Source organism: Papio anubis, chromosome 6, assembly GCF_008728515.1.
Source record: "Papio anubis isolate 15944 chromosome 6, Panubis1.0, whole genome shotgun sequence".
NCBI lineage: Eukaryota > Metazoa > Chordata > Mammalia > Primates > Cercopithecidae > Papio > Papio anubis.
In genome coordinates this window covers 145,773,368-145,788,933 of record NC_044981.1, presented here as the reverse complement: position 1 = coordinate 145,788,933, position 15,566 = coordinate 145,773,368, and the positions used below count along the sequence as shown (strand labels likewise).

The following is a 15,566-nucleotide window of genomic DNA, read 5'->3' as shown; positions in this document are numbered from 1 at the left end:
AACACTGAGAAGTATAGCTTCTGTACATTTTACAAGTTCCTAGAGCCTTTTGAGGAGTCATACACATAGTAGGCACTCTATTGGATAACTGTTAGCTGAATAATGAAAGGTACATTCAGTACAATATGCGTATACTTTCCAGTCATTAAAACAGTGGCATTCTCTGACATCAAGTCTGCTCAGGATGTACATTTGTCTGTCATTAAGACAGAAGTGAGTGTATCTACTGAACTTGAGGGCAAAATCTGGTCCTAAACATTAGTCATGGACTGTTTCCTTTTTTTTGTTCTGAAAGAAGAATCTTGCTGAATCTTTATCAGAATGGCCTATACGTTTGAAATTACTGATTTCTCTAAGTAGATATTTTTGATCCTACTGAGATGTAGAAGTCAAGATGTTTTGAGAGGTGTTTCATTATCTTTACAAAAGTACAAGTCACTAGAGTGGTGCAGCCTATTTTTTAAAAGTCGTGTGTGTCTTCTTACCCAGTACTTCCTCTTCATATGCACCTTCCGCGCTGCTGCAGCCAACCTCACACGACTCCCGCTGTGGAAGACAGAGAGCATGACAGTCAGGGCAGCCTTGGTACTGGTTTTGCTGATAAGCTTCAACTAAATTTTGAAATCCAAATATCTAATATGCAAGTATATCTTTGCCCAATATGTGAGTAAATCTTTGAAATCTACTCTGAGTGCCTAACTTTGAGTGCCTAACACGCAAGTACATGTTTATGTCAACTATTTCCCCTGCAGTAAAATTCCCACTTGCTAGACTGGCGCTTCCCAAATTTTTGACCATGCTCCACAGCAAAAAATAACTTAACAAAACAACTTAGTACACACATACATGTTGAAAAAAGGATTCCTGAAATGATCTTTACTTTTTCCTCCATTTTTAGAAGTTTTATTGAAATACATTCACCTGCCGTAAACTCACTTATTTAAAGTACACAGTTCAGTGCTGTTCGAATATTCAGAGTTGTGCAATAATCACCACAATCTAATTTTAGAACATTTTCATTGTCCCCAAAAGAAACTCCTTTTCTGTGATGTGCTCTTATATGTACAATGATATTCTATTCTATTGTTTCATTTTGTTTAATGCGACTCTTGGTTGGCTGAATTGATTTGATGACCTTCTAATGTGGCACATCATATAGTTTGAAAAAACACTGAGCTTAGCAGTACAATCATCTGCTTGCCATCTTGGTCAATGTTTTAATGAGCTTAAAACCTAAAACTTTAGAGTAAAATGATGCTTAGGGATTAACTACTTATTTTATATATCCCGGTCTTCCTTGGAAAATTAAAAGTTGACTATAAATTTGTATAGTAGCTGAACATTTTAATGAATATCTTTATACCAATGTTGAGTTTTAAAATCGATGAAAACTTAATGATATTTACATTTTATCTCATTAATGAAAAATACAGTACATAACTTGATGACTGAAACACAAATTTCCTGCAACTCTTAACAGATGCATTAACATCAGCTACAAAACACATACACACACACATACTTGCAGAAAAGGCACATATTGTAAAACCACAACACAATCATGATCAATCTCCCTGCTGTCTTTCAATATGTAACTACAACACCTAGGACAACATGCTATAGTTTCTCATGGTAATAGCAGAAAGCAGGCACAATACATTTGCCCTAAAAAGAAGAACTATAACTTGCAAATATGAACAGTTCAACGTTTGATTTGCATACTGAAAGGAAGGGTGCCTGATAAACCCAGGTTTGCTTAGTTAAGGATTAATTTAAATACCTTAGTTTGGGTTTGGAATTATTTAATTTCAAGGTTTAGTATATGTTTCACATCCTGTTTACATATTTTAGTGAAGCATTCAACATATTTATTAACTGCAGAGAATAAACAAACCAATTTACAGCAAAATTATTATATAACATGAGGGGTTTTTTTTCCGTAAAAGAAAACTAAGGAGAAGAGAGGAGATGTATTTGGAAATACAGATTATTTTGAAATATAGCTAGTCCTGACAATCAGGGGAAATTGTGGTCCTGTTTTTTCTGACATGTTCAGGGGAAATAGATAATAAAATTCCCATCCTTCTGGGAGTTTAAAAGTTATCTCAAGTGGAGGTAAAGCTAACAACTACATTTCCTTCTCTCTCTCTCTCTCTCTCTCTCTCTCTCTCTCCTCCCCCACTCTAGCTCCCCACTCCTTTCACCTCCCTTCACCCCTCCCTGAACCATGGTGGCAATTTGACATTGGACTTCAAATAAAGTTATCCAGTGTTTCTCAAGCTTGAGTTGCCTGGAGAGAATCTAAAGATGGTTGGATTTAAGGAATTTACAGAATCTGAGCCTGAAGCCCCTGGATGGGACATTCATGTGGAACATTCCACATTACTGAGCTGCCATTTCCACAGTGGAGGCCAAGTTTACTCTTCCCAGGGGCTACCTCAGCTAGCTCTCTCTGTTCCCACCCACATTCCCATCTTCCTCATCGTAGTCAGTCCATCTTTATTGCCTCTCTGGCTCCACCCTTGGTTTCCCAGACTGGCACATAGGCTGCCAGTGCCCTTTCCAGCTTCTGTAACACAAGGAAGCCTCCGCCACTGCCCTCCATATGAATTAAGGCATTGTTCCCTTAAAAATTATTCATTCATTCATTCAGAATATTTGAACAATTGGCCTTTTCATGCCAAGCATGGTTGTGTGGTCTAAGAGTACGACAGTAAGCACGAAAGTTAAATTCCCTGCCTTATAGGACTTCCCTTAGAAGGAGGTAGATAATAACTGAGTGACAAATTTTTAACAAGAAAAAATAATTCTGATAATGAAAATTGCTGGGAAGAAAATAAGTCAAAGCCACAAGTATAGCTAGGTGGAGAAGGAGACTTTATTAGGGTGATCCAAGCCAAGACTTCAGTCATCAGGAGGAGCTGGGCTTGCAGAGATCTGGGTAAAAGCAGAAGCAACAATAGGATGAAAACTTTGAGGCAGGAATGTGTCTTCTATGTCAAGAAAGAGGGAAAGGTCAGTGTGGCCAGCACAGAGACCAAGGGGAGAATGTGAGATGAAGTCAAGACAGGCAGGCAGTGGAGCTGGTAGACCTTTGTAGTTTGTAATTCTTTCCAAAGAGCAGTAAAAAGCCATTGAAATGTTTCAGGTACAATAAGACCAATTGGCTATAATAAGATCTATTTTGACTATTGTATATTTTATTTATATATATATATATATTCTATTGTTTAATTCTATATATAGCTATATGGCCAAAGGCCAAGATGCGACGATAAGATCTAATTTGCATTTTAAATTATCAGGGATAAGCCATCTCACTACCTATCATCATTTTCCAAGTTCTGTTTCACTGAGCTATCACTTTCAAGATTATTCCTTCCAAGAAATACGAATTGCAAAAATGACAACCTTCCTATGTTCAAACACCAGTAAGGAGTCTGATTTCCTAAAGGTGTGGACAACTGAGGTGACAGAAAGATAGATAGATAGATAGATAGATAGATAGATAGATAGATAGATAGATAGATAGATAGATAGGATGGATAGATGATAGACTGATAGATACATGATAGATAGATATAGATAGTTAAACATATAGCACATATTCCTGTTCGGTTCTACTTTATTTAAAGTGAAACATTTTAAAGTGTAAAACAGCAAAGTATAAAGAGAAAGAATAGTTATACAAGTTATAACACTGAGAGGAAAGATTTATACTACATAAGCACAGAAAACTGAGCAGCATAATGATTAACAAAGAATTAGCACACTACAAATCTAATCCTGGATTTCTTCGATGCTTTAAAGGCTCTCTCTCCCTGATTTTTCTGACACTGGTACATTTATTCTAGGGACTATTCTTTGGGGTAATTTTGCTTTCATCACATAAAAGGATTCGCAGGCAATTTTTTTTTTCTATCTCAATCAGGAGAGACCTTTAATTGTCTCTTTACATATGGGTGATTTGTCTCCTCTGTTTTCTCTCTTCTTACCCAACCCTCACCTCCACCCACTCCCAAGAAAAATTGCTCAGATGTGATTTTTATAACCAACCAGTTATAACTGAGAAAACATGCCAATTTAATTTTTCGTTTGTATTTTTGCTGCCTATTAAGACGGAATTTTTCTGTTTTACTAATGAACAATAATTTATACTCCTTCCCCACGCTCTGGTTACCAGTTTCAAGGATATTTAAAAAGAATACATCATAGGTTTTAAAGTTTTTTTCTTTAGGGAACAGTCGTGTTATGTTTCCCAGGATGCTCTCAAGCTCCTGACCTCCAGCAACCCTCCTACTTCAGCCTCCCAAATAGCTGGGACTACAGGTGCACACCACCATACCCAGCGAACACAGGTTTTAAACTCATAAATAATGTAGCTTCTTCATATCACCTATTGTCAAATAACCTTATTTTGAAGGGATGAAATACAGGACAGATAAGCTCAGCTGAAGACTAAGTAGGAAACATCAAAACGTCAAGGTCTCTTTGAAAGAGAGAAAATCAAGTGCAGCAGAGGTTGCTTAGAGGACCGTAAGTACACCTGGGCAGGGCAATGTGAGACATCGCTTACCATTGGGAGAAGGGGTGGAGAGAAGCTGTGTTGCAAAATGTTGGCAAAGGATTTTGTTGCATAAGAAAGAAAATTGCGGCCAAGCTTAGGGGCTCATGCCTGTAATCCCAGCACTTTGGGAGGCTGAGGCAGGTGGATCACTTGAAATCAGGAGTTTGAGACCAGCCTGGCTAACGTGGTGAAACCCCATCTCTACTAAAAATACAAAGTTAGCCAGTCATGGTGGTGCGTGCCTGTAGCCCCAGCTACTCGGAAGGCTGAGGCAGGAGAATAACTTAAACCAGGGAGGCAGAGGTTGCAGTGAGCCAAGAATGCACCACTGCACTCCACTCTGGGTGATAGTGTGAGACTGTGGCAAGAAAGAAAGAGAGAGAGAAAGGAGGGAGAAAGAGTGGGAGAAAGCAAGAAAGCAAGAAAGAAAGCAATAGAGCAATAGAGCAAGAAAGAAAGAGAGAGAGAGAGAGAGAGAGAAAGAAAGAAAGAAAGAAAGAAAGAAAGAAAGAAAGAAAGAAAGAAAGAAAGAAAGAAAGAAAGAAAGAAAGAGAGAGAGAGAGAGAGGGAGGGAGGGAGGAAGGGAGGAAGGAAGGGAAAAGAAAAGAAAAAGAGAGAGAGAAAGAGAAAGAAAGAGAGAGAGAGAAAGAAAGAAAGAAAGAAAGAAAGAAAGAAAGAAAGAAAGTTGCAATTAAAGCATTCTCTTTTCATGTCCTATATTTAATGATAGAGCACTATACATTGTGGGGAAGAAAATGGAGTCAGCAGAGATATCTCTGAATGTGCCTCTTCCTTCTCTCCTCTCCATTACCCCAACTCCAACTCTGCCCAGAGTCCAGGGATTACAACCTCCCAAACCAGATTACAGTAATATACATATATACATATAGTGAATGTGTATATATGTACATAGGAACATATATATTATATACATGCACATAGATACACAAAACAGTAAATATTTGTGCCAAAATTGAATTTTACAGTCATTTGTATACTCAGAATAATAACACTTTCAGGAAGAATGTCTCAGTGCACTGAGAATACCTTAGGTTTCTTCACTCCTATTTTAAAAACTTTTTAGAGACCAGAGAAAAAGACATGTGGCTTAATGACATCTTTTTAGTGATTGCCAACTCACCTCACAAATGGTGGCATAAGTATCATTCTGCATAGAAAAACAAAAAAGACTACTTAAAATCTCGAAAGTTGTACATAATTTTAGTGACACTGAGCTGTACATTCATTTCAAATTAATTTATTGCCCCACCATTGATACAACCAAAAAGCCAACAAAAACAAAGGAGCCCAGAGCAAGACCTCCTGTCTAGGCAGGACACTGTATAAACAGGTCTAAAAATTAAGCTGTTTACATCACTGGAAAAACGGGAGAATATGATGTCCACCAGAAAAATCTCAGCAGGCTGAGGTAATCTGTGGTGGACCAAGTTAGAGAGTGAAAGAGTATTTGCAAATGCCAAAGGTAAACAGAACAGGAAATGAAACCACCAATAGCTCTTGCTAGCAAAGGACAGCAGATTCCTCTGCCTGTGCTGGCCCCTGCAGCAGCCACACGGCCTCCTGGATTGTTTCCCAGCAACAAATGGTGCTTTCCATTCATTCCTTCAGCAAATGTTGACTGAGCAGCTGCTATATGCCCCGCACTATATTCAGTGAGATAACAATCTAAAAAAGACGGAGAGCATCCTGCCCCAACAGAGCTTACATGTTGGGATAAAAGATATAAACACACAATAGACAAATTATTTGTCTGAGTTGCAATTTCTGAGAAATATTTAATAGCTACTACGTCCAGCTAACATATGCTGTACCTTTTGGTAACTTTCATTCTGTGAGGCACTCAGTCACAAATGTGAGAGTGGGCATAAGTAACTGCTATAATAGAAGTTTGCAAGGACACACTATATAAGAAAAACTATGAATATGCTCTAAAAACTATGCATATAAAAAGAGGTTAAAGCATTATTTAAATCTCATGTTATAATTTAACTCATTAATAGAAAACGGCATTAGGATTCCCCAGCATTACCACAATTCTTATTGATTTAACAACCCTGACGTGAACAACCTAAATAAGGGAACCCACTTTTAAAAGGCAAAATTCTTAATCATGTGATCAGAGTAGTTACAGCATGATAGGCTCTATCTTTAGGAGAAAGATTCTCTTATTATCCTAAAATGGATAAGGAATGTAAAGTACCAAGGGGTTAAGTGCCTTAAATTACACACTGAGTGACAAAAGCCAGGCTACATAATAAAATGAAAAATAAAGTATCTGGGGATGTATTTCCTACATAAAGTGGAATAAACCAGGTGTTTGTGGCCCTGAATTAGATACCTACCATATTTTCTACGTAGAAACTTTGAACATGACCTACGACCCTGGTATCCAAAATGTGGTCTGGGAACCACCAGCATTTCAACACTTGGGAGCTTGTTACAAGCGCAGCATCTCAGGGCCCACCCAAGACCTACTGAATCAGAATCAGCATTTTAATAAGATCCCAGATAATTGCACATTAAAATTTGAGAAGCATAGGCCTAGGAAATTTAACAAATACCGAACATTCCACTATGAGACATTTATAGTTTTGGAGCAATTGCGCATTCCTGGGTTCTGTGATTTGTGATAACCTTCCATGACCTCTAATTGCATTAAAAATGTTAATCTCTATCTCTTTTCCATTACTGTGTATTATCCAGGCTATCGGTTTTTCAGTTTTGTTTTGTTTTGTTTTGTTTTGTCTTGGGGTCAAGCAAACTAGTTGAAAGCCAATGGAAATGCAAATGGGAATTCTCTTACACAACTTTCCTCTTGAAAGAAACACCAGTATCAAAATAGAAACCTAATTAATACTTACACACTTTAAAGCACAGTTTTTCTGATCTACAGAGTTCCAAAAGTGACATCCTTGGATGCACTGCAAGAGACAATAACAGACAATGGTGAGTGATTGAAGAGATGTGACTTTTTCTTGTTACCTGAAAGTACAATGTAGTAACAAAAAGCATCACCCTGTGTTTTAGAAATAGAAATCTACCAAGAAACCTGAGGCCTCCAAAGGATCTGGAATTTTGGGATTCCAAACAGAGCTGTCATATCTACAGGTAGAACAAGGCTTGTGGCTCACTGCAGAGCAGCAGAGTTGCTGAGTGGAGTTAAGCCTGGCATGGGTATGTCTAGAAGCCAGAGAACAGCCAACCTTCAGGGAAGACACTGTACACTGGGTAGCTGTCAAAGGTAAAGCCCAGGACAATGTGGCATTGAGTATATCCTGGGTCCCTAAGGTGTCCTCACATATCAAGCAAAACTCAAAACTGGAGATTCAACCAGATGGTAGCATGTCAAAACCTAAATAGGTAGACAGTTTGGGGAGTAAGCTTCCTACTAGCAGCTTTCACCCCATAGCTGCCCTGAAAACCCTGAGTTGCCCTGACCTGCTATTGGACAGATTTGACACATTTTTTCTTACCTTACTTGATTCAGCTGTGCCTGTCTTGACCATTCCTTCCACAGGCCATGGTGGCACCTGGATTCCTTTTTCTTCCTGCTCAGTCTCCTTTGCCATCTCTTTTTGCCTCTCTCCACCCCTTTGGTGTTTGTGTTCTATCCTCAGCTTTTTCTCCCCTCACTCTTCTAGTTCTCCTGGAGCGAGTTCATCCCCTACCTCCGCTTCAAGTGATCTCGATGTTGATATCCCCCAAACTTCTAACTGCAGCTGAGGCTCCTTCCTGAGCCCCAGACCCAGATATCCACTGGTTCATTAGATGTCTCCATTGAAGTTCCTACAAGGACTTCAAATTCATCATGTGGAATTCCATTCCTCACCTTCCACCGTTAAATTTGCTCTTTCTCCTGTGTTTCCCATTAACATGCTACATTCTCCTGAGTTGTCCGAGCCAGGAACCAGGGCGTCTTCTTCTCTCACCCCTCTCCCCTCTCCCCTCTCATGGAAAACCCATCACCAAGTCCTATTGACTTATCTGGTCATTAACTAAAATCCATCTGGGTTCATCACTCACTGCCTCAATTTTCTGCTTTGCCATTTACCACTTGCCAAAAACCTTAGGGGGGACCCCTCTTGTTCCCACATTTGGAGTGACTTTTAAAAAAAAAAAAAAAAAAAAAAAAAAAAAAAAACCTGGCCACACTCTTCTCTTACCTAAAATTCTATATGTCTCTCCATCACCTTGTGAGTTAAGACCAACTTAGCAAGCATAGCAGACAAAGCCCTTCATGATCTGGCTCCATGTAACTTGGCAATTGGTCTTCCACCTCCCTACCCTCTATACATGTACCCCGTTTTCCAAGCAAGCTGAAATACTCAGTTTCCTTCACAACTTAGGCTACTTCACACCTTTGTGACACAAAGGGCTTTCTTGACACAAAGGGCCTTCTCTGATCAATATGCCTTTTCCCCTCTAGTCCATCTGGAAAACGCTTCCTCTTTCTAGTTTTAGTTTGAAGGCTTTGCAGGCAAGTGAGGTGCCTTTTACTCTTGTGTATTCTCTCTTCACTCCTCACTCACACCACAATTCTGGTTCTGATGATGCTGCCTGGCCCTAATTTTATGCATATGTCTATCTCTCTGGTTTCAAGTATGTATCTCAAAAAGGTTGAGAGTCCTTTTAAACAGAGGCCCTATTTTTTTCATTGTTAAATTTCTAGTTCCTGGCACAGTGCCTTGTGCATACTTATACCTTAAGTCACTAAACACTTGGTAAACAAATGAATACATGTGCAGAACAGTAATAAAACCATACAACGTAACTGTTAGAAGAAATATTAGAGATGATCTCAAATAACACATAATAAAACTAAATCTCAGAAAAATTAAGTAATTTGTCCAAAGCCACACAGTTATATAGAGACAAAATCATGCACTTGGATTGGTCCTGTGCTGTTTCCACTTCCACACACTTCATTTTTATATAAATTCGGACTTCTCATTATTTTCAATTGGTCTTCTTCCAGCAAGGATAAATGAGATTTTACTTAGCAATTCTTACTGTGATAAAACTTGATCATTGTCCCTTCATTATCAACACAAACATTGTAAAATTCTTGACAATTGAAGAAATTACTTACCGGTTCACTCAGATTATGTGGTGTGCCAAGGTCAAGCTGCTGGCCCTGAAATGAAGAAGGAGGTAGTAAACACCAGCTATCAATACTGGGTTCCGTGTAACTAACACACCTTTTTAAAAAGCTTCCTGAAATAACGTTCTCCTCAGCATTTTGTAACGTAAAGTAAGGAGCCAAATGTTTTACAGGCATTAAATTCATCACTACCAGACAAATTATAGATATAACGCAAATTATAGATACAATGTCTAAGAACTTTGCAGGAACCAAAAAGGTGGGAGTAAGAGTGTGGCTATAGAGAGAGAGTCTCACGCAGAATTAAATAATCCTGCGGCATTGGTCAGTTAATCTAGTCAAAGGACTCCTAGGTTAGTGATGAATTGTGTTCAGACTTTTCCTTTTTAAAATTAAGAGCAGAGAGAAAATGCAAATTGGTATAAATAAAACATAAGATTACTCTTTTATTGCTCACATACAAATTTTAAGAACTTTTTTATACTGGAGGAAAATAAAAGAAATGGGAACTAAGGACAAAGATCTATAAATTGCTCATTATCTCTCTGGTCATAATTTGAATAGAGTCCTTCATAAACAAGACAGTTTATAAAGGATGGCAATACTGGGCCATCACATAATCAGATAAGTACCCACATAGTGTTCCATGCTTGGTAGAGAGAAGAGAGCTGCATTCTGTCACTGAGCTCACCGAGCTCACTGAGCATGCTCCTCCTTTCCATCCATTTGTCTCTTCACTCCATCCTCAGCACCTAGAACACTGCCTGATAGAAATAGGTGTTCAATAAATACTGATATGCTAAAGGAGTAAATCCACTAATTCCAAGTGGTTTCCCACATAAGGATGCTTCAGAAGTCCCTTGGAAACATTATCCGATGGTTTAATATTGTGTGGGTTGACTTGAAAAGTAATCAGACTCAAGAACCAAAGAACAAATGTTGCCTATTTTTTTCTTTAATTTGAAGCATGAGTGAGGATTCCTTCAAACTCCATTCCCTAACTGGTCATATTTGTAGGAAAAGAAGAAGGATGATTATTTGCTTTTGTTTTTAGATAATAAACATTTAGATGGTAAGAATTCTATCTGTTGATGAATTTTGCAACCAAGTGCTTAATAGTACTTTGTTTTCATGATTTTGTTCAAAAGGTGGTTGAATCACAAATAAAAATCAGGTGAGAGACAATGAGTTCAAAATTGAATCTTTTCCTGTCCCTTCAGAAATGCATGTTAGCTCATAAAAGCAAAAGGGTGGATGCTGGGTAGTTTTTGTCTTCCATTTTAAACAGTAGGAGAGCAGAGATATTTCTTGATGATCATAGTCACATTGTAGCAGTAGTGAGTCCTTCCGATGGCTCTTCTCAGGAGGAAATTTAACGGGCTAAGTGAAATGACCATCAAGTGGTCTTGCACAAGGTAGCCTCCACAGTCAGGTCTAAGAGTTTCTGATAAGGCAGATTTTGTCAACACTCTTCCTTAATCTCCACTCATTCTCCATTCTTCTCCTCACAATTACAATAGCTAACATTTATTGAAGTATTGCTGTGTTCCAGGCACTCTTACAGGTGTTTTACACTAAATCTGATTGAATCATCTCAGCAACCCTATAAGGTAGGTGCCATAATTAACCTCATTTTACAGCTGAGGCACAGGGAAGTTTAGTAAATTACCTGGATTGGGATTTGAAGGGGGCAGAGTGATTGACTCCAGAACCTGTGCTCTTAACCAGATGCCTTCCATAATCTCCACCAAATCACATTTTTCATTTTGAACATTAGGATCCCCGCTGGTTTACCTTAGCTCCAACTGCTCCAATTATCTGCTTCCAAGAGTCAAATTCAGTCCCAGATCTCAAGCTTTCTTAACCTAATACCTACTTCTTGAGATAAGCTTTCCTATTCTGCCCACCTCAGCCAGAACTAATTTCATTCTGTACTTCCTGCCCTAATAAATGGAACAGAGCAGAATGATCTGTATTTTAATTTCACATGATATTTGCTCCCAATGTGATATTCTGAAAGTTACCTGTGCCATCTAAACTTAGTGTTCGCATCCAGGACATAAGTAGGATAATACTTAATTCATAAGCTTCTGTGAAGATTCAATTAAATGCATTAATTATTATAGTTCAGTGTAGGCACTTAGAAATGTATTAGTAGTATTATGTCCCAACTTGCTATTAACAGCCTTTTGCATACATATCTTTGGTTAGTTATGTAATAATATCCTCAGAAAAATTTGATGTATAAGATTAGAGGTATATTTTCTCTTTCAATTTTGACATTTAATAACCCATTCTTTTCTAGAAATGTATCCATTTACATCCAAACAACAATTCATGAAAATGGCAGTTTACTCATACTTTTTCCAACTATAAATGTTTTTATCTTTGCCAATTTGATAGAAGAAAAATTGATAATTTGCTTTTATTCTGCAATTCTGTGGTTGCTGTGAGGTTGCATATCTATCACATGCTTTTCAGCCATTTATTATATATATGTATGTATGTATGTCCAATACTTTTGGGAGTGCAAGTTACATAAATTGTATAGTGGTGAAGTCTGAGATCTTAGTGCACCTGTCACCCAAGTAGTATACATTGTACCCAACATGTAGTTTTTCATCCCTCACTCCTCTCCTTCCCTCCCTCTTCTGAGTCTCCAAAGTCCATTATACCAGTCTGTATGCTTTTGTGTACCCATAGCTTATAAGTGAGAATATATTGTATTCGGTTTTCTATTCCTGGCCTAATAATGGCCTCCACAGAATAATGACCTCCGGCTCCATCCAAGTTGCTGCAAAGACATTATTTCATTCCTTTTTATGGCTGAGTAGTATTCCATGGTGTGTATATATCACATTTTTTATCCACTCATTGGTTGATGGAAACTTACACTTCTTTTTTGAAGTGGCTGTTTATATTCTAAATTCATCTTACGTGCTTTTATGTGTATCAGGGATTTTTTCTTTAAAAACATTATTTATCATGTGTAATACTTTTTTCCACTTTTTGGCTTTGCTGTTATTGTATTCCGTTGTCATAAGAGTTTGAGTTTGAAAGTAGTCAAATTTATTGATAATTTCTTTTCTGGGAGTCTAAATTTTTTAATTAGGCTTTTTAAGGCATTTCCACTTCAAGATTACAGAAACAGTCACCCCTAATTTCTTCTAATATTTTTATGAGGTAAACTCTTGCTTTGTTTTGTTTCTGTTTGTATTTAAGTAAACTTTTCTGTTTTTGTTTTTTAGAAACAGAGTCACCCAGGCTGGAACACTGTGGTATGATCACAGCTGACTGCAGCCTCGACCTCCCGGCTCAATCAATCCTCCCACCTCAGCCTCCTGAATAGCTGGGACTACAGGTGCACGCCACCAAGCCCAGCTAATTTTTGTATTTGTTGTAGAGATGGGAGTCTCACCATGTTGCCCAGGGTGGTCTCAAACTCCTGGGCTGAAGGGATCTGTCCGCCTCAGCCTCCCATAGTGCTGGAATTACAGGCATGAGCCATTGCACTCAATCAAAAGTCATACCCTTTTACAAAATATATCCTGAAATTTATTTGAATCTGGCAGTTATGTAGAATATGTAGAATAATTTTTTATTCAGTTATGTAGAATATACAGTTATGTAGAATAATTTTTTATTCTAAATGGATAGCAACTCATTGGTTTGAATTATCATCTTTATCATATTTTACATTCCTTTATGTACATAGTTTTTTTGTTGTTGTATTCTGTTTTACTCATAGGTTTATTCCTGTATGAATAAAAACTATGTTAATTTGTGAATATCTTATAAAATGTCAGAATTATGATCTTATTATATTATTTTAATGTTATATATTGATATACAAGACAAGTTTTCATGTCTGTACATTAATTTTTTAAAAATCTTCCAAATCCTATTATTTCTACTAGTCTTTAAGTTGATTTTCAGTTTATTTCTTTGGAACTTGAGATACAAATCAGAAATAAATATATTGTCATCACCCTTTAATATTATAAAAACATGTCATGCTTGTAATAGCCTTTAACTGTCTATAGTGATAGAAACCTTGATACCTCAATATTTGATAACTTACTTTAGGGTATTGATTACATAATTTACTTCTTTTGTATTCCCAATTGCATCCACCACAGAGCTGAATATACATAGATACCTAGGAAAATGTATTGAATGGATTCCATTCAATAAATTGATATTGAATGAAATTTATTGAATGGAATTGATACTCCTGAGCCATTCTCAATGTTAGTCCCTCAGTTGTTGCGATTTGTTAATTCAAAAGAAAAGGGGGGTTGTGATGTAATTCAGGAATGGGAAACCAAACATCGTATGTTCTCACTGATAAGTGGGAGCTAAGCTATGAGAACACAAAGGCATAAGAATGATACAATGGGCTTTGGGGACTAAGGGGAAAGAGTGGGAGCGGGGTGAGGGATAAAAGACTACAAACATGGTGCAGTCTATACATGGCTGATGGGTGCACCAAAATCTCACAGATCACCACTAAAGAATTTACTCATGTAACCGATTACCACCTGTTACCCCAATAACTTATGGAAACACTAAAAAAGGGTTTTGTTGCTAAAGAAGATGGGAAAATTATGATTAAACAAAGCCTTTAATATGTTATTGTGGCCTGTGAATCTACAAAAAGAGGGCATAGCAAAATACACTTCCACAAATTATTCAACCATGAATTCTTTTTTTTTCTCATAAAAGATCTCACAACACTAGTGTTCTGAAGAGCATTAATTATTTGTTGTTTTCTGCAGCACATGGCATCTAGAATTCAAAAAAAATTTTCAGTTAATACTTCCAACTAGTACATGTAGATCTCTGTTAACATAAGCTAAAATTAATGTGAAATACCAATGCTCAAGCATAGAACTATGCTTTGTGCATTTTGGCCTGCAACTCTTAACATTTTTTTTTAGACAAGACATTCTTGTGTGTGTGTGTGTGTGTGTGTGTGTGTATAAGAAAGCATGTCTCAATATCAAGAATCACCCAAAAAATTATAGATGACCTTCAGAGTAAATGCCCATGTTTTTAAAATGATGCAGAAAATATAATAAACTTGAGCACTTTGTATATCCTCTCCTGTGAACCATGGTTACATTCAATTGTACATTCACTTCACTTTTGTCCCTCCAGGCTTTATGTCGGAACGTGTAGTACTTTCACTGGTCAAATTGGCAGACCGTGTCTCTCTTGCTGTTGCCACACATCAGCTGTGCCTTTCTCTGTAGGTGGTGAACGGAAGGCAACTCAACAAAGGAACAAACTGTCTATTCCTACTGCCAAACCCTGAAAGCAAGGAGCCCACACAAAAAGATAAGAATAAATAAAACTACAGTAAAATAAAATGGAGACTGCAATATTGGAAACAACTAAAATCAGTTTCAGTAGCAGAGAAATTAACAAGTAAATTATGGTGGTACATTCATATAATGGAATACTCTAAAGATATTAAAGATTCTGTTTCTAAAAACATTTTAGGGTCTAGGGGAAAACTCACAATATAATGTAATGAAAAAGCTGGATGCATAACTGTGTGTAAATTATAGATATATATGTACACATATATATATGAGGAAAAATACTAAGAGAAAATTCAATCTAAAGGTTACTAGGGGTGGAATTATACGTTTTTTATTATTCTCTAGTTCTTTATCTTATAAATATTTTATTTAAAATGTATATTCTTATTATAATTAGAAAAAAATTAAAATCTTTTTTAGAAAAGAAAATATTTAGTTTTCCATTTAGTAGTTGAAATATTTAGTAGTTCCATTCTTCCATTTTTATGTTTGGGTTACAAATATAAAAAACCAGAGCATGCAATTCTGTATTAAAAGCAATGAAGTCTTT

The 15,566-nt window shown here is 37.1% G+C and overlaps 1 protein-coding gene across 5 annotated transcripts in view; it reads right to left on the bottom strand.

The window, feature by feature from the left end:
• The window catches only part of ROS1 (ROS proto-oncogene 1, receptor tyrosine kinase), a 142,519-nt gene that overhangs the window by 125,157 nt on the left and 1,796 nt on the right, over positions 1-15,566 (bottom strand). For 3 of the 5 annotated variants that reach the window (XM_009206213.3, XM_017958384.2, XM_009206217.4), the window contains exons 1-4: positions 9,678-10,140; positions 7,450-7,509; positions 5,709-5,735; positions 486-546 (exon numbers count right to left, since the gene is read on the bottom strand). In XM_009206213.3, coding sequence (XP_009204477.2) covers positions 486-546; positions 5,709-5,735; positions 7,450-7,509; positions 9,678-9,875 — 346 coding nt within the window. In that variant the 5' untranslated portion in view covers positions 9,876-10,140. Of the gene's footprint in view, positions 1-485; positions 547-5,708; positions 5,736-7,449; positions 7,510-9,677; positions 10,141-15,566 lie in introns of those variants that run through there. The other 2 variants (XM_017958385.3, XM_009206215.4) reach the window with 1 other exon arrangement.